This window comes from Thamnophis sirtalis, unplaced genomic scaffold (assembly GCF_051295495.1).
Source record: "Thamnophis sirtalis isolate CommonGarterSnake01/CBP01778 unplaced genomic scaffold, rThaSir2_p1.2 scaffold_2, whole genome shotgun sequence".
NCBI classification, from domain to species: Eukaryota; Metazoa; Chordata; class Lepidosauria; order Squamata; family Natricidae; genus Thamnophis; species Thamnophis sirtalis.
In genome coordinates this window covers 96,613,281-96,630,814 of record NW_028261382.1, presented here as the reverse complement: position 1 = coordinate 96,630,814, position 17,534 = coordinate 96,613,281, and the positions used below count along the sequence as shown (strand labels likewise).

Sequence of the window (17,534 nt, the reverse complement as noted above, 5' to 3'; positions counted from 1 at the left end):
CTGGAGATTCTCTTTCCATGTTTGGATAGTCTTCCTTCCTTCCTTCCTTCCTTCCTTCCTTCCTTCCCTCCTTCCTTCCTTCCTTCCTTCTTTCCTTCCGTCCTTCCTTCCTTCCCTTCCTTCCTTCCTTCCCATTTTCTTCCTTCCTTTCTGCCTGCCTTCCCTTCCTTCCTTCCTTTCTTCCCTGCTTCCTTCCTTCCTTCCTTCCCATTTTCTTCCTTCCTTTCTGCCTGCCTTCCCTTCCTTCCTTTCTTCCCTGCTTCCTTCCTTCCTTGCCTTCTTCCTTCCCTTACCACCTTCTTCCTTCCTTCCTTCCCATTTTCTTCCTTCCTTTCTTCCTTCCTTCCCTCTTTCCCATTTTCTTCCTTCCTTTCTTCCCTGCTTCCTTCCTTCCTTGCCTTCTTCCTTCCCTTACCACCTTCTTCCTTCCTTCCCATTTTCTTCCTTCCTTTCTTCCTTCCTTCCCTCTTTCCCATTTTCTTCCTTCCTTTCTGCCTGCCTTCCCTTCCTTCCTTTCTTCCCTGCTTCCTTCCTTCCTTCCTTGCCTTCTTCCTTCCCTTACCACCTTCTTCCTTCCTTCCTTCCCATTTTCTTCCTTCCTTTCTTCCTTCCTTCCCTCTTTCCCATTTTCTTCCTTCCTTTCTTCCCTGCTTCCTTCCTTCCTTGCCTTCTTCCTTCCTTCCCATTTTCTTCCTTCCTTTCTTCCTTCCTTCCCTCTTTCCCATTTTCTTCCTTCCTTTCTGCCTGCCTTCCCTTCCTTCCTTTCTTCCCTGCTTCCTTCCTTCCTTCCTTGCCTTCTTCCTTCCCTTACCACCTTCTTCCTTCCTTCCTTCCCATTTTCTTCCTTCCTTCCCATTTTCTTCCTTCCTTCCCATTTTCTTCCTTCCTTCCCATTTTCTTCCTTCCTTTCCTTTCTGCCTGCCTTGCCTTCCTTCCTTTCTTCCCTGCTTCCTTCCTTCCTTCTTTCATTGCCTTCTTCCTTCCTTACTGTTTCTTGCCTTCCCCTCCCTCTCCCTTACTTCTTTCCTTCCCTGCCTTCTTCCTTCCCTTACTGCATAAGAGCCAAGGTGGCGCAGTGGTTAAATGCAGCACTGCAGGCTACTGCTAGATCAGCAGGTCAGCGGTTCAAATCTCACCGGCTCAGGGTTGACTCAGCCTTCCATCCTTCCGAGGTGGGTAAAATGAGGACCCAGATTGTTGGGGGCAATATGCTGACTCTCTGTAAACCGCTTAGAGAGGCCTGAAAGGCCTATGAAGCGGTATATAAGTCTACTGCTATTGCTATTGCTATCCTTCCTTCCTCCCTCCCTCCCTCTTCCTATGTCTTTCCAAGGCCTCCTCTTATCCACTTGCCCCCCATCCCATCACCGCCCCCAACCCTCAGCAAGGTTTCCCTTGGCAGAAGTTCCTGATGAGGCAGCATCTTCCAAACCCTCTTCTTTCCCCAGGCTGCAGATCTCCCACTGAAGCTCAGCCAACGTCTGTTGCCTGCTGGTTCTCCCTCTACCAGCCCTCCTGCTTTATCTCTCCTTTCTATCTAGGTTGGCTCACCCCACCCCACCAGTTGCTATCTATCTCATTAAACAGGCTCGGTTAATCACGGCAGGTAGAAGAAGGAGGGAGGGAAGGAAGGAAGGAGACAGGCAGAAGGAGACGAGGTACCACTGGCTAGAACAGGCCTGGGAAATCAGGTCATTATGGAAGCTGGCTTTACAGGTTTCCCGTCTGACTCAGCTCGGAGACAAGAAGATGCCTGCAGGAATCTTCCGAGCTGATGAAAAAACTGCATCAAAATAAAATAATGTAGCAAACGTCTGGATGAGCACGGAGGGACAAAGCCTTCACTTTTTTTTTTATTTTTTGCCTCCAACAAGGTCAATGAAGTTCTTATCCAAGGCTTCTAGGCCAAGGCAAGATCTCTTAGGGCTTAAACAAGGAAGTATTTGTTCTTCCTCAGGCGTTGACGATGCTCCGGCCTCAGTTAGGAGGCCCCAGCTATATAGGAGGATGGAGAAATATGGCTTAGCCTTAAACCATAAGAGCCAAGGTGGCGCAGTGGTTAAATGCAGCACTGCAGGCTACTGCTAGATCAGCAGGTCAGCGGTTCAAATCTCACCGGCTCAGGGTTGACTCAGCCTTCCATCCTTCCGAGGTGGGTAAAATGAGGACCCAGATTGTTGGGGGCAATATGCTGACTCTCTGTAAACCGCTTAGAGAGGCCTGAAAGGCCTATGAAGCGGTATATAAGTCTACTGCTATTGCTATTAAAACCTTCTTCATCGTCCTCCAGCGGAGTGGCCCAAACCCCGAGATTTCACGACGGGAAGAGCCAGGGGAAGCTAAGGATTCTGGGAACTCGAGTTCCGCCCTGAATTCAAAGCTGGGAAAATTGGTTCTAGGAAGAAGGAGGAGACGTTATAAAGAGCATGAGAGGAAGTGTTTGCAAGGACGCACGATCTTTATTTTTTCCCCGCATCAAAAAGATCTTGAAGAGCTGGTGCCTGGGTTGGAAATTAAGAGGCCGTCGCTTGGAGGCAGGGATGAGTTAGCTCCGTGACTCTCCATTTCTTTCTCAAAGAATTAATCACTTGGGCTAATTACTCAGAGTAGGACTTGAAAAGGCGGTGTAGATTTTGTTTTTAGTTTCCCGTCCGACTTCCCGAGGCTCAGAAGGAGAGGAACTCTCTTTCTCACCATCCTTAAGAGCAACAGGGACTTCAGGCACGCTCCTGTCGACCGGTGGGGTAACTGAGGCACGGACCAAACTTTTCATGCTCGGTGAATTCCCAAAAGCTTTCAAAACTGATGCATTGGGCCATCAGTCATCTGCGTACAATATGGGGAACACCAATCCTTTCGTTCCCATGTTTTTAGGCCTTGCCACCCCATTGCAACATTTACACAGAGGGTAACTATCATGTTTCCCCGAAAATAAGACTGGGTCTTATTTTCTTTTGACCCCCAAAATAAGCACTTGGCCTTATCTTCGGGGAGGTCTTATTATTTTTGAGGCAGAGGGAGCGGCGAGCGTGGTCACCGCATGGCTGCTGCTGTGTTGCAATATTTTGAGGCCAAGGTGGTGCAGTGGTTAGGGTGCAGTACTGCAGCCACTTCAGCTGACTGTTAGCTGCAGTTCAGCGGTTCAAATCTCACCGGCTCAGGGTTGACTCAGCCTTCCATCCTTCCGAGGTGGGTAAAATGAGGACCCAGGCTGTGGGGGCAATATGCTGACTCTGTAAACCGCTTAGAGAGGGCTGAAAGCCCTAGGAAGCGGTATATAAGTCTAACTGCTATTGCTATTGCTATTTTCAGAGGGGGCTTATTTTAACGCATGCACTCAAAAGCCCAACTGGGCTTATTATCCAGGGAGGTCTTATTTTCGGGAAAACAGGTTAAAAAACCCTTTACTCACATCCAACCGATTCTTCATTTGTTTCCTCCTGCTCTGCAGTTACACCTAGACAGGTGATGTAGCTGTTTCACGGTTTAACTTCTGCTTTCTTTCTTCCTTATTTTGTTATCTGGCTAATAGGTTTTTTATAGCAGGGTGTCTTCTAAAATTATTTACATTATTCGGGGAGCAGGCTGGACAGGAGCCCATGTTGCCGCCAATAAAGAGAGGAGAGGCATGGGAAATTAAAACAAAATTCCTGGGGAAAAATGGATTTGCAGGCAGCTGAGAGCGTGACCCGTCAAAACCGCGGTCCACAAAAGCGCGATCGACGAAAGCGCGCATTTGACGTCATCACAGCGCGACGAAAAAAATAAAAATAAAATTAAAGCAAGCCGATTCACATAAAGGTAAGGGTTAGGGTTAGGGTTCGGTTAAGGGTTAGGGTTAGGTTAAGGGTTAGGGTTCGGTTAAGGGTTAGGTTTAGAGCGTTAGGGTTACGTTTAGCGTTAGGTTAAGGGTTAGGTTTAGGGTTAGATTTAGGGTTAGGTTAAGGGTTAGGTTTAGGGTTATGTTTAGGGTTAGGGTTTGGGGGGGTTAGGGTAAGGTTTTCGCTTTATTTTTACATTTTTCGATCACAGCGCGATGTTTCGTCGTGCTGTGATGACGTCAAATGCGCGCTTTCGTCGACCGCGATTTTGTCGTCCGCGGTTTTGTGGTGGAACCGCTGAGAGGGGAGAAGGGGCCTTCTCCTAATTGGGAGTTTTTTAAAAATATGCCTTTCTGTATAAATACATATAAACACCTATGGTACAGCTCAACGTACAAGAACAATTGGGACCAGAATTTCAATGGCTAATCTAAGGCACTTATGAAGTGATTCATGCTTGATCTCACATCTTCTTCTTTGCTATGGTTGTTAAGCAAATCACTGTGGTTGTTATGCAGCCATTAAGTGAATCTGACTTTCCTTGTCGAAGGAAGGCTGGGAGCACACAAGTGGTGGGCACGTAACCAGGGACGCTGCAAGAGTCACAAATTCCATGGCCACGCACCCAAATTTTGAGTATGTGATTGTAGGGAATACTGCGATGGTCGTAAGTACGGGGACCAGTCATCAGTCACTTTTTCCCCAGTGTCACTGCGTGTTTGAATGGTCCCTTGACAAATGGCTGTAAGTCCAGTCTATCTGTATTCAACAGGCAAGAAGGCATCAGAGTGAGCTGCCTACCCATGGTTCAAAATCTGTAGAGGTTCTCAAACTTTCTTGTTTCTTTCTTTCGAAAATGTTTCCCTTCTTTATCCAAGAAGCTTCTTCAGCTTCCATTCTCCACCATCCTGTCGGAGCTGAAGAAGCTTCTTGGATGAGAAGCCAAAAGTCTTCAAAAGAAAAAAAAAACAAGGAAGTCCAGTTGCCTCCTGGAAAAAGCACCTTTGGGACAACCAGGACCTGGAGGACTGACAATCTCTACAGAATCTTAGCTATACAATTTGGGATTAAAACCCTTTGGAATGGTGTAGGAGCAGGAATGGATTTCCAGAGGGGGAAAAAAACGCAGACTTCAAGAACCATTTGCAGCACTCAGGTGACCCTGAGGATACAGGTAAGCCTCCAAGTGGCTTCAGGGACCCTCTAAAAGGATGCAAAGGACCAGCTGTCTGCAAGGAGCATCATCCTTCCCTTCCCCCACCATCTTCTCAGAGCTGAAGAAGCTTCTTGGATGAGAACGTCCTCAAAAGAAAAAACCAGCAATAGCTATAGCAATAGCAGTTAGACTTATATACCGCTTCATAGGGCTTTCAGCCCTCTCTAAGCGGTTTACAGAGTCAGCATATCGCAATCCGGGTCCTCATTTTACCCACCTCGGAAGGATGGAAGGCTGAGTCAACCCTGAGCTGGTGAGATTTGAACAGCCGAACTGCAGAACTGCAGTCAGCTGAAGTAGCCTGCAGTGCTGCACTCTAACCACTGTGCCACCTTGGCTCTTAGGAGCAAATCCAGTTTGTCTCCCGAAAATAAAACACCTTTGTCCTACGAGCCAAGATTTTATGATCCTGCCTTCATTCTAAAAACTTTGCATTCAGGTCAGGTAGATTTTAACACACACACACACACACAGAGACACAGAGACATAGACACACAAACACACACATTTGTGGCCCAGGTGGTTTGCTGGCCATGCCAGCAGCTTGGAGGAGCTTGGAGAAATTTACTGTAATTATGACTCGTGCTGACAACGAAAATCTGAAGACTTCTGCAAGCGAGGGAATAGAATAATTTCCCGCATCCAGCTAATGAACTGAGGGGGTTTTGTGGGGAAGAAGAGCAGGGAAAGAAGGAGTGGAAGAAGAAGAAGAAAATAATATATATCTTCCTAAACATAATCTATTATTTCCCTGTCAGCTTTTACATATCAAGTTGTTGCGCCTGTCAGCGATACGGTTCCCAAGGGGAAGAAATTTAAAAATAAAAAGTGAAACCATACAAATGTCTAACGCTTATTATTTATTTAATAGGCCTGGATTTCCACCATCCAGGACGCATTAGGTCACTGCTTATAATGTGCAAAGGATTTGCAAAATACTTGGAGGAGTAGGAGGAGGAGGGGGCGAGAGTTTTGCAGGGTGCGAATCTGCCATTGTTTTTCCTCCCTTCGTCCTGTTTGGAAGCCAAGATGCTTTCACGAAAAACTTCGGGGTTTGGCTAGTCTTAAAGAAAAGAAGGACTAGGGGAGACATGATAGCAGCCTTCCAATATCTCAGGGCTGCCCCAAAGAAGAGGGAGTTACAAGATATTCTTCAAAGCGTCAGAGGGTAGGTACAAGAAGCAATGGGTGGAAACTAATCAAGGAGAGAAGCAACTTAGAACTAAGGAGGAAATTTTCCTAACAGTTAGAACAATTAATCCAGTGGAACAGCTTGCCACTAGAAATCGTGGGTGCTCCATCACTGGAGGTTTTAAGAGGAGACTGGACTTATTGGAATTGGTACAGTGATGGCGAACCATTTTCTTATGGTGTGCCCAAATCCCCACCCACCTGAGCGTGGTTGCGTGACCCCCCTCCCCAGCTTCCAGAGGCTTTCCTGAAACCTGGGGAGGGCGAAAACAGCCTACCCCAGCTTCCTGGAGGCTCTCCAGAAGCCGGAAACGGATTGTTTCAAACACTTCCAGTAAAACCTCTGAAGGCTGGGAGGGTGAAAAACAGCCCAATGGACAAAACTCACTGAACGAATGTCTCGCTTAGCAACATGAATTTGGGGCTCCTTTATGGTGGTACCTGTAAGGCAGTGGTTCCCAAACTTGACAACTTTAAGACTTGTGGACTTCAACTCCCAGAATTCTCCAGCCAGCAGAGCTGGCTGGAGAATTCTGGGAGTTGAAGTCCACAAGTCTTAAAGTTGCCAAGTTTGGGAACCACTGCTGTAAGGTAAAGGTAAAAGTTCCCCTCGCGCATCTGTGCTAGTCGTTCCCGACTCTAGGGGGCGGTGCTCATCTCCGTTTCAAAGCCGAAGAGCCAGCGCTGTCCGAAGACATCTCCATGGTCCTGTGGCCGGCATGACTCAACGCCGAAGGTGCATGGAACGCTGTTCCCTTCCCACCAAAGGTGGTTCCTATTTTTCTACTTGCATTTTTAATGTGCTTTCAAACTGCTAGGTTGGCAGAAGCTGGGACAAGGAACGGGAGCTCACTCCCGTTACACAGCGCTAGGGATTCGAACCACCAAACTGCCGACCTTTCTGATCGACAAGCTCAGCGTCTTAGCCACTGCGTCCCTGTAAACAGAGTCCCAATTTGAGAAAAGGGCTCTGCTGTCTCCCAGGGGCTTTTTTCAACACCTCCCGTTACTTTTGCCATTTCAAGCCATCCCACTTTGTGACGAACTGCGAGGACGAGAAAAAGCCCCCTGTTTACTACACCATGCAGGATACACATCCGGGGTCGGTGGCTGGAGCCTCCTCCCACCTGCCAGAGCCCTGGCAGGTGACCTGTGCGCTTCCTTTTAGGGCCCTATTCTCTTTTCTTTTATTTGTGCATTAAGGAAGAGCAAACACCGTAATCAGGAGGGGCAGCTGCACTAGAGGAGACAGACAGAGAGGGAGGCAGAGGGAGACAGAGAAGGAGGGAGGGAGGGAGGGAGGGAGGGAGGGAGGGAGGGAGAAAGAGAGAGAGAGGGTGGGAGGCAGAGAGGGGAAAGGGAGAGAAAGAGAGAGACAAAGAAAGAAAAAAGAAGGAAGGAAGGAAAGAAAGAAAGAAAAAAGAAGGAAGGAAGGAAAGAAAGAAAGAAGGAAGGAAGGAAAGAAAGAAGGAAGGAAGGAAAGAAAGAAAGAAGGAAAGAAGGATAGAAAGAGGGAGGGAGGGAAGAATCAAGGAAAGAAAAAAGAGAGAAAAAAGAAGGAAAGAAAGAAGGAAGGAGGAAGGAAAGAAAGAAAAAAGAAGGAAGGAAAGAAAGAAGGAAGGTAGGAAGGAGGAAGGAAAGAAGGAAGGAAAGAAAGAAAAAAGAAGGAAGGAAGGAAAGAAAGAAAGAAAAAAAGAAAGAAAGAAGGAAGGAGGAAGGAAGGAAGGAAGGAAGGAAAGAAAGAAAAAAGAAGGAAAGAAAGAAAGAAAGAAAGGAGGAAGGAGGAAGGAAGGAAAGAAGGAAGGAAAGAAAAAAGAAGAAAAGAAAGAAAGAAGGAAGGAGGAAGGAAAAGAAGGAAGGAAGGAAGGAAGGAAGGAAGGAAGGAAGGAAGGAAGGAAGGAAGGAAGGAAAGAGAGAGAGAGAAAGAGAGAGAGAGAGAAGCATGTTTGACCGGTCTCTCTGAAAATGGGCTGGGCAATTGGTGGTAACTGTTAGGTGAACCAAGTTCATCAAGTTAAACTGGATTAGGATTTACTTTCTTTTAATTTGGAGTACAGAACGCCACGGACACTGTGCCTGCCTGGCTGGTTGATTCGTTTATTGATTTCCTCCTTGGATGGATGGATAGATGGAGTGGGGGAGGGAAGGATGTGTGGGTAGATGATGTGGGGGTGGGGGGAGGGAGGGATGATGGGGGGGGGGTCGCGTGGATAGGTAGGTAAGAAGATAGACGCAGATGAGGGACAAAATCTGTGTCTCCATGTTTCGATTCCAGCATCTCTCCATGTTGGCGTTCTTATTTCTCTACCTAGGTTTAGTGCCATTCTACTTTTTTCTGCTTCGCCCGGGAATGTATGAATACAAACATTTTCATGGAAGCAGAACCCCACTCCCTTCTAGCACTGATGATGTTGCCTAGTTGGGTATTGAGATGTCTTCAAAACAGCATCTAAACCTCAGAGAGCACCAAGGACACACAGACACTCTTTTAACTGAAATCTCCCCCTTCCTCTTTTTCCTCCCGCGGATAAGCCAAATCCCCACACTCCGAGAACCCGTAAGGTTGCACGCCAGTATCACAAGAGACAAACAGGGTGGAATTCCCAGCGGCAGGACGCTGCTAAAGCCAAAACCCACTTTTAGTAAAGTGGCTAAGAACACCTCCTTTGATTTCTGTGTGCTTTGGGGGGGAGGGTTGTGCGTACGTGCAAGAATTCCACACTCACAAAGCCTTCCCTTCGTAGAAATACATTTCTGAATTGAGGAATGAGATGGGGCAGGGAATTTCTCACGCTTGGTAAGCAAGGCTGGGCCTTGATTCCTTGAGCTGAGCTGGGAAGGCCGTAAACTCAAGCCAGGATTTGCTACCAAATGAGTAAACATCCATCTGCTTCCGGAAGCTGAAAGTACATTCTCCTTAGTGAAAAGGGAGATAAAAGGAAGGCGAAATGCCCTGCGGTTTGATTCCTAAATCCTGACCCATAAAGATACTCCATTCCCTTTGCTTTCTCTCCTTTCTAACTCCCGGCCATTAAAAGCACTTAGCCTCTAAGCCCTCTTGGGGGTAGCAACTTAAAAGCTTAACGCAGGCAGTCCTCGGCTTATGACCACAATCAAGCCCTCCCCTCAGACTCCCGTGGCTAAGCGAGACAGCTGCTCAGTGACTTTCGCTCCCCTTCTTGCCGCTGTCGATAAGCCAATCCCTGCAGCCGTTCAGTTAGTAACACCGAATTTGACGTACATCTGGCTTCCCCATTGACTCTGCCCGTCAGAAGGGCACAAAAAAAAAGGATCAGGTGACCTCCCCCCTCTCCCCCCCCCACAAGGATGCTGCGACCATCGTAAATGTGAAGCAGCGTCTGAATTTTGATCCGGTGGATCACGAAGATGCCTCAACGGCCGTGGGAAAAACGATCCCAAGTCTCTCTTTTCCAAGCCGTTGTCATTTTGGACAGTAATTAAGGCAGTGTTTCTCAACCTTGGCCACTTGAAGATGTCTGGACTTCAACTCCCAGAATTCCCCAGCCAGCATCCGCTGGCTGGGGAATTCTGGGAGTTGAAGTCCAGACATCTTCAAGTGACCAAGGTTGAGAAACACTGAATTAAGGGAACGGTCGTAAATCAAGGATGACCTCTATAGGTTGTCCCAATGGGATGGGAGGAGAAATGGCCATTAAAAAAAAAAATGCATAAAAGGTATCATAAAGTCTGTGCTTTGCAGCTTTTGATCCTCTCTAACAGTCCAAGGGTCGCTTCGTAGGGGAAACCCTTGACTTCCGAAAGGCTCAGAAAAAGAGGCATTTTCATTTAAAACCAGCGTTTTTTTAAAATAAATAAATAAATTCCAAAAGGGGCAAGAACTGGTCAGCCAGACGCTAGGCTAATTCTCCTCTTCGGTGCGAGATTCTCGGCTACTGAAACGAAAGCGGAGGGAGGGAGCTTTGGGAACACGAAATCAACACATTTTTCCTGCGTCGGAAGGCACAATCTTTTGAAAGCGAGGTTGCATAAGACCGAACGGAGGGAAAAAATATCCACGGTGTCGGTGCAGAACAATTACTAATACTAGCTAACCGTGTAAAAAGGAGCACAGGAAACCATTATTGTTGTTATTATTATTATTTTGCAATACAGCTGGGTTCTAAGGACCTTCAAACCCGGCGGGCAAGGATGATGGGAACTGGAGTCCAACCACCAGCATCCCCTACGGCAGAGCCATGCAAAAAAAACCAGCCGCCTTGAGATCTGTCTCCTTCCAAGATCCACACTCGGGATCCTGGAGAAACATTGCCTGCTCCCCCTCTCCTGGTGAGAGAGAGAGAGAGAGAGAGAGAAAAACAGAGGCAGAGAGATAGAGAGAGAGACAGAGAGAGAGAAGGAGACAGACAGAGACAGAAAGACAGAAGGAGAGACAGAAAGAGAGAGAGAGACCACCAAGGACTACCTTCCCATCCTCGGTTGCTTTCTCTCTCTTCTCCTCCTCTTTGCAACCATCTCTATCTCTGAAGCCCCCCAACCCAGCTTTCCCTGTTGGTCTTCAGCCTTCTGAAGGCTGCCTCATCTGCTGTGCCGTCTCGGCTCAGTCTGCCCTCTGCCGTACCAACAGCAGAAGCAGCACCATTCTGAAAGCCAAGCCAAGCCTCGGGGTTTTTTAATTTATTTTATTTTATTTTTTCAAGATGCCCCTCCGGTATCTAAGGGGGCGCCCTGAAAAGCAGACAAAGGGCAAGAATACACCCCCCCCCTTTAAAAAAAGCAACAGGCATCAACCTGGCCAGGTCGAAAGCCACCTTCTACTTCGGCCAAGAGAAACGACACGGTGGTGTCTGCCCAGGGACCCCGAAGCTTGGCAGATCCTTGCAACTTGCGATTCTAAGCTACCACAACAGGGTGTTGTTGTTGTTTTTTGCTGATTGCACAGTCTGTGCCAGGGAAATTTGCCCCCAACGAACGACCCGCTGCCTCAGTTTCCCTCCACGACAGGTCAGCATGGACACCGAAGCAACCAGCACGGGCTCACCCAACACACAGCCCGGACCACCATTCAGCCCGTCAAAATGCCCACTTCTCGTCCGTTTCCTGGGAACGGTGCCCAGACGGTACCAGGTTCCTCTTTCTCTCCTCCTCCCAGGCACCCTGGGCTCCTGTTAGCAGCCCCCAATGGTGTTCTCCTCACCCCCCCCCCCCAGCCGAACGATCCCAAGGAACACAGAGAGGAGGTTTTGCTTGGAAAGAGTTGGAAAGCTGAGGTTCATCCTTCCCACCATCCAGCACAGGAAGGGAAATCTACCAGAGACACCCCACCCACCCCCAAAAAACTGTCTCAAATGCGAGGCGCACCCTTTCCCCCTCGACCCAGGGCATACGGGAGAAGTTCCCACGGTGGAAAGAGGAGAGTTGGGATCCAACTCAACCAGGTTAGGGAACCCACCCTGGTCTACCCAGTGGCAAAAAAGACATTTTTTTTTCCAACCTGGATGAGAGAGAGGCTGCCCCCCAGCCACCCCCCATTTTTTTTTCCAATCGAGAGGGGGGGTGCTTGGGATGGACCAAGCCCCCTCCCTTCCTCACCAGCTGAAGGTGCCCCTTCCCCCTCCCTTGGCAGTAGAGGGTGAACCCTGATGGGGCAGCCTCATGCCACCCTCCCAATTGGCACGGGGAGATGCCCATAGCTCCCCCCCTCCCGAAAAAACCCACCCCTTTAAGGATAATCAGTCTTATGAGCGGCAGGGATGCCCCCCACCCCTTCCCTCCAACTCTTCCTCTCCCCCTCCCCTCTCCGCGACCCCTCCCGCTCCAAATCTTCCAGCCGGAGGGAGAAGGGGAAAAAAAGGGGGTCTCACCTGGGAAGCCCAGGGTCGCCAAACACACGCCAGTAGTCCACCAGCTCCGGAGCCAGCTCAGCTGCTGCCTTGGTCCGGCCATCGGAGACTTCTTTCGCCCGGTCGGAAGCGGTTGGGTGGGCAAAGTTAATGGGGGGCGAGGCGCCGAGCGGGAAGGCTCCCCCGGGGATGGGGCATCAAGGGGGTCCGCGCCAGGGACCCCTCCCCTCCTTCTTCTTCTTCTCCTTGGCCGAAGGGGCAAAGGGGGGGGGGCGAGCAGAGGAGCCCCCGGGGGTCGCCCGCAGACACGCCCCCTCCTGGGCAGGGGGAACCGCAGCGCCCACCGACCCTTCGGGGTGAGTAGGGGGGGGGTTCGATCCTTGGCTTCCCCGCTCTGGCTGCTCCGATCGCTTGGCGGGAGGGGTGGGGGGGGGATCTGGTGGTTCGATCCTCGCTTTCCCCGCTCTCGATCACTCCTTCGTCCGACTCTCAGCCCAGCCCAGTCCGGGCGCCTCTTCCTCCTCCGGAGCGAGCTCAGCGCTGGGAAAGCGGCTCACATCGGATGGCGGCGCCCGAGCATCGCCCGCGGGGGAGAAGAAGAGATGCGCGCCGGGAAGCCCGGAGGAGAGCGAGGGGCGGCGGAGTCGGGGACGGGAGCGGCGATCCCGGGAGAGCGGCGCCTTCTCTCTCCGGGGGGAGCCCGGCTAAGCGCTCGGCGGCTGCTGCTGTTGCAACGGCGGCTGCTCAGAGGGCCTCGGCGGGGCCAGGAGGGAGAGCGCCCATCCAGGTCTCGTTGGAGGCGGCCGGCAGGAGGACGAGGAGGGGCGATGCCCGGCGGTCGGAGGCGCGGCAAGAGCGGCCGGGCGCTGCAACCTTAGCCGCCGCCGCCGCTTCCGAGCGAGTCCCGAGTCTGGCCGGGCGGAGGAGGAGGAGGAGGGAGCGGGAGCGCGCCCGGAGCCCACGCCCGGCCACGCGCAAACGCCAGCGGCAGAAGCAGCAGAAACAGCAGCGGCGGCGGCGCCAAGCTCGCCCGCTCCCCGCTTCGGACCTCTGGCCCCGCCCCGCCCGCCCCGCCCAGCTGTGATGTCACGGCATGTCGAGGCTCCGGGCGGGGCCTCCGACTTAACCCGCGCCTGGACGGCGGGGCGCCTGCGCAGTTGGGAGGGTCGCGCCAGGCTCCCAGGTGGGGATGGGGGGAGTTTGGATGAGTTTCGCGCCTTCCCTGCAGTCCCAGATTGATTGACTGGCTTCATTCTCCTTCTCATCTCTGTTTTTTCCCTTCCTTCCTTCCTTCCTCCTTTTTCTCTCTCTCCATTCTCATTATACTCCCTGTTTTTTGTCTTTCCTTCCTTTCTTCCTCCCTCCCTCCTTTCTCTCTCTCTCTCTCTCTCTCTCTCCATTCTCGTTAGAATCCCTGTTTTCTTCCTTTCTTCCTCCTTTTTCCCTCTCTTCGTTCTCATTATAATCCCTGTTTCTCCTTCCTTCCTTCCCTCCCTCCTTTTTTCCTTCTCATTATCACTCCTTTCCTTCATTCCGTCTCCCCATCCTTTTTCCTCTCTCCATTCTCATTATAATCCTTTTTTTCTTTCCTTCCTTCCTTCCTTCCTCCCTCCCTCCTTTCTCTCTCTCTCTCCATTCTCATTAGAATCCCTGTTTTTTTTCCTTTCCTTCCTTTCTTCCTCCTTTTTCCCTCTCTCCGTTCTCATTATAATCCCTGTTTCTCCTTCCTTCCTTCCCTCCCTCCTTTTTTTCCTTCTCATTTCCTGCTCTTTGGAAGGCCGGATCCTGAAGAAGAAACTCAAAGACTTTGGCCACCTAATGAGAAGGAAGAAGGACTCCCTGGAGAAGAGCCTCATGCTGGGAACAATGGAGGGCAAAAGAAGAAGAAGGGGACGGCAGAGAAGGAGGTGGCTGGATGGAGTCACCGAAGCAGCCGGCGTGAGCTTCAATGGACTCTGGAGGATGGAGGAGGACAGGAAGGCCTCAAGGTTTAAGTTTAAGTTTAATAACATTTATATGCCACCCAATCCTATAGCAATCCAGGCGGCTTACAGTACAAAAATAATCAAAAAAGAAAAAAAGAGTAAGATACGGGGAAGAAAGATAGATATAAAATACAACACATCATGCACTCCATTCTGAATGGGGCTGGACCGTATTTTGGGGTCAACAGCCCCAGGCCTGCCGGAACAGCCAGGTTTTAGTGGCTTTACGGAAGGCCGAGAGAGTGGGGAGGGTCCGGATCTCTGCGGGTAGATCATTCCACAGGGCTGGGGCAGCTACAGAGAAGGCTCTGTAGCCCCCAGCCGGCATTGCCCGGTCGACGGTACCCAGAGGAGGCCCAGCCTGTGGGATCTTATGGGTCATTGGGAGGTATGTGGCAGGAGGCGGTCCCGCAGATATCCAGGTCCCAAGCCATGTAGGGCTTTAAAGGTGATAACCAGCACCTTGAAGCGCGTTCGGAGACCGATGGGAAGCCAGTGCAGCTCGCGGAGGATAGGTGTAACATGGGTGTACCTAGGTACACCCGATATCGCTCGCGCGGCCGCATTCTGGACCAATTGTAGTCTCCGAACACTCTTCAGGGGCAGCCCCAAGTAAAGCGCATTGCAATAATCAAGCCTAGAGGTGACGAGATCATGAGTGACCCTTTGGAACGTTGTCCATGGCGTCACGATGGATCGGACACAACTTTACAACTAACAACAACAACAACAGCACGGATGCAACGGTTAGGCACGAATAACCACAAGTGGCGACTTCATTTAGCTACTTTATTTTTCATGCCTATTTCACAGCCACCCTTGTTTCCAGTGTCTTTCTTCTCCCCACTTGGAAAATGCACCCAGGAGGAGATTTATTGCAACAGGAGGATGTTGTACTCAAGGAGGAAGGGGTGAAGGGCAGGAGGGGGGGAAAAACCTATAAAAAGATGCCTTTTCATGTCCTTGCAAGCCTTTGCCTCTTCGTTGATGGCACCACATTTCCACAGACGCGAAGGAAACCTGCGGTTGGAAAAATAATATGCCAGTTATTTTTATTCCGGCCACAGGAAAGTAATAAAATCCTCAGGTCATTTTAGGAGACGTAACATTTACGAGGTTTTGAATTCCCTTCCCAGTAGAAAGATAGCCCGTCAGGGCTGAACCTTGGTCCGGCTGCTAGCTTTTCTACTTGAAGAAAAGGATTGATTGAGGGGTTAGTAACTTTCTTTTAACCTGCAGACAGAAGTACTTCTTCTTGAAATCTTGAAACTGAAGATTCTTCTTGAAATCTGTAGAGATTCTCAGTCCTCCAGGTCCTGGTTGTTCCAAAGATGCTTTTTTTTTCAGGAGGCAACTGGACTATCTTGTCCAGTTGTTTTTTATTCTTTTGAAGATGTTTCGCTTCTCATCCAAGAAGCTTCTTCAACTCTTGACAGGATGGTGGGGAAGGGAAGGGTTTATATTTCTTGCAGACAGCTGGTCTTTTGCATCCTTTAGAGCAGTGGTCTCCAACCTTGGCAACTTTAAGACTTGTGGACTTCAACTCCTAGAGTTCCTCAGCCAGCAAAGCTGCCAAGGTTGGAGACCACTGTTTTGGAACTCTGGGAGTTGAAGTCCATAAGTCTTAAAGTTGCCAAGGTTGGAGAACATTGTTTTGGAACTCTGGGAGTTGAAGTCCATAAGTCTTAAAGTTGCCAAGGTTGGAGACCACTGCTTTAGAGGGTCATGGAAGCACTTGGAAACTTATCTGTGTCCTCAGGGAATGGTGCAAATGGTTCCTGTAGTCTGCCATTTGTTTCCCCCCTCTGGAAATCCATTCTTACTCCCACACCACTCAAAGGGTTTCCATCCCAAATTGTATACCTAGAAGTCTAGAGATTCTCAGTCCTCCAGGTCATGGTTGTCCCTAAAATGCTTTTTCTGGAGGCAACTGGACTTCCTTGTTTTTTCTTGAAGACGTTTCTTTGATTCTTCTAGCTCAGTGTTTCTCAACCTTGGCCACTTGAAGATGTCCGGACTTCAACTCCCAGAATTCCCCAGCCAGCAAATGCTGGCTGGGGAATTCTGGGAGTTGAAGTCCGGACATCTTCAAGTGGCCAAGGTTGAGAAACACTGTTCTAGCTAACCAAGAATTAATCCAGCCAAGGATAGAATTCTGTTTGGTAACGAGAAGATGGCTTGTTATGTAATGCCTTATACATCTAAACCGTGATGCTAGACTGTTTACTTCCAAGGAGTCGAAGGAACAAGCAACAGTCTTACATTCAGAACTGCTGGAATGCTATCCTAAGGATGCAGACTTAAGAATGTGCACATTTAAGCAGGAGAATCGTATAATATAGTTATAGCAATAGCAGTTAGACTTATACACCGCTTCATAGGGCTTTCAGCCCTCTCTAAGCGGTTTACAGAGTCAGCATATCGCCCCCAACAACAATCCGGGTCCTCATTTCACCCACCTCGGAAGGATGGAAGGCTGAGTCAACCCTGAGCCGGTGAGATTTGAACCGCCGAACTGCCGAACTAGCAGTCAGCTAAAGTAGCCTGCAGTACTACACTCTAACCACTGCGCCACCTCGGCTCTCAGTTATGCAGGGCTCCTAGTGGTGCACTTTATTTCATGAAAAACTGACCATATAAATCAAAGGTCTTTCAATGTTATTTTACTGGCCTATGGTTTTCCCAGTTGCAATGGAGGGCTGTGAAAGTTGGACCATAAGGAAGGCTGAGCGCCAAAGAATGGAGGCCTTTGAACTCTGGTGCTGGAGAAGACTCCTGCATTGAGTCCCTTGGACTGCAAGGCCATCCAACCGGTCAGTCCTAGAGGAGATCAACCCTGACTGCTCTTTAGAAGGCCAGATCCTGAAGAGGAAACTCAAAGACTTTGGCCACCTAAGGAGAAGGAAGAAGGACTCCCTGGAGAAGAGACTCATGCTGGGAAAGATGGAGGGCAAAAGAAGAAGGGAACAACAGAGAATGAGGTGGCTGGATGGAGTCACTGAAGTAGCCGGCTTGAGCTTCAATGGACTCCGGAGGATGGTGGAGGACAGGAAGGCCCTGGAGGAACGTTGTCCATGGCGTCACGATGGGTCAGACACGACTTTACAACTAACAACAACAACAACAGGAATGCAACTGTTAGGCACGAATAACCAAATCCACAAGTGGAGACTTCATTTAGCTACTTTATTTTTCGTGCCTATTTCACAGGAATCTTTCCAGATTGGTAGTTTTCAGCCTGGCTGGACTAGATAAGCTTCAATAGCATTCAAACAGGGTTTGGATCTTGCCCTCTTGCACTGCCCTAAGGATTCCAGACTAATGCCCTGCTTGACTCCTCCCCTTCGCTCAGCCAGTCTCTCTCCTACAACTCTATTATTATTGTTATTTGATTGGTTGCTGGGGCATTGACCATAGACAAGCATGAGTCCAAATGCTTGCACTTGGAGAATTATGTCTGCTCACCCTCAGTTTCCTCATGTTTCGTTTCCCGGATGGA

At 49.7% G+C, this 17,534-nt stretch overlaps 1 protein-coding gene across 2 annotated transcripts in view; it reads right to left on the bottom strand.

The window, feature by feature from the left end:
• Window positions 1–13,085, bottom strand: part of NECTIN1 (nectin cell adhesion molecule 1) — a 184,331-nt gene extending 171,246 nt beyond the window's left edge. For both annotated transcript variants that reach the window (XM_087706434.1, XM_014073381.2), the window contains exon 1: window positions 12,072–13,085. In XM_087706434.1, the coding sequence (XP_087562560.1) occupies window positions 12,072–12,153 (82 nt within the window). In that variant the 5' untranslated portion in view covers window positions 12,154–13,085. The remainder of the gene's footprint in view (window positions 1–12,071) is intronic.
• Window positions 13,086–17,534: the final 4,449 nt, after the last annotated feature.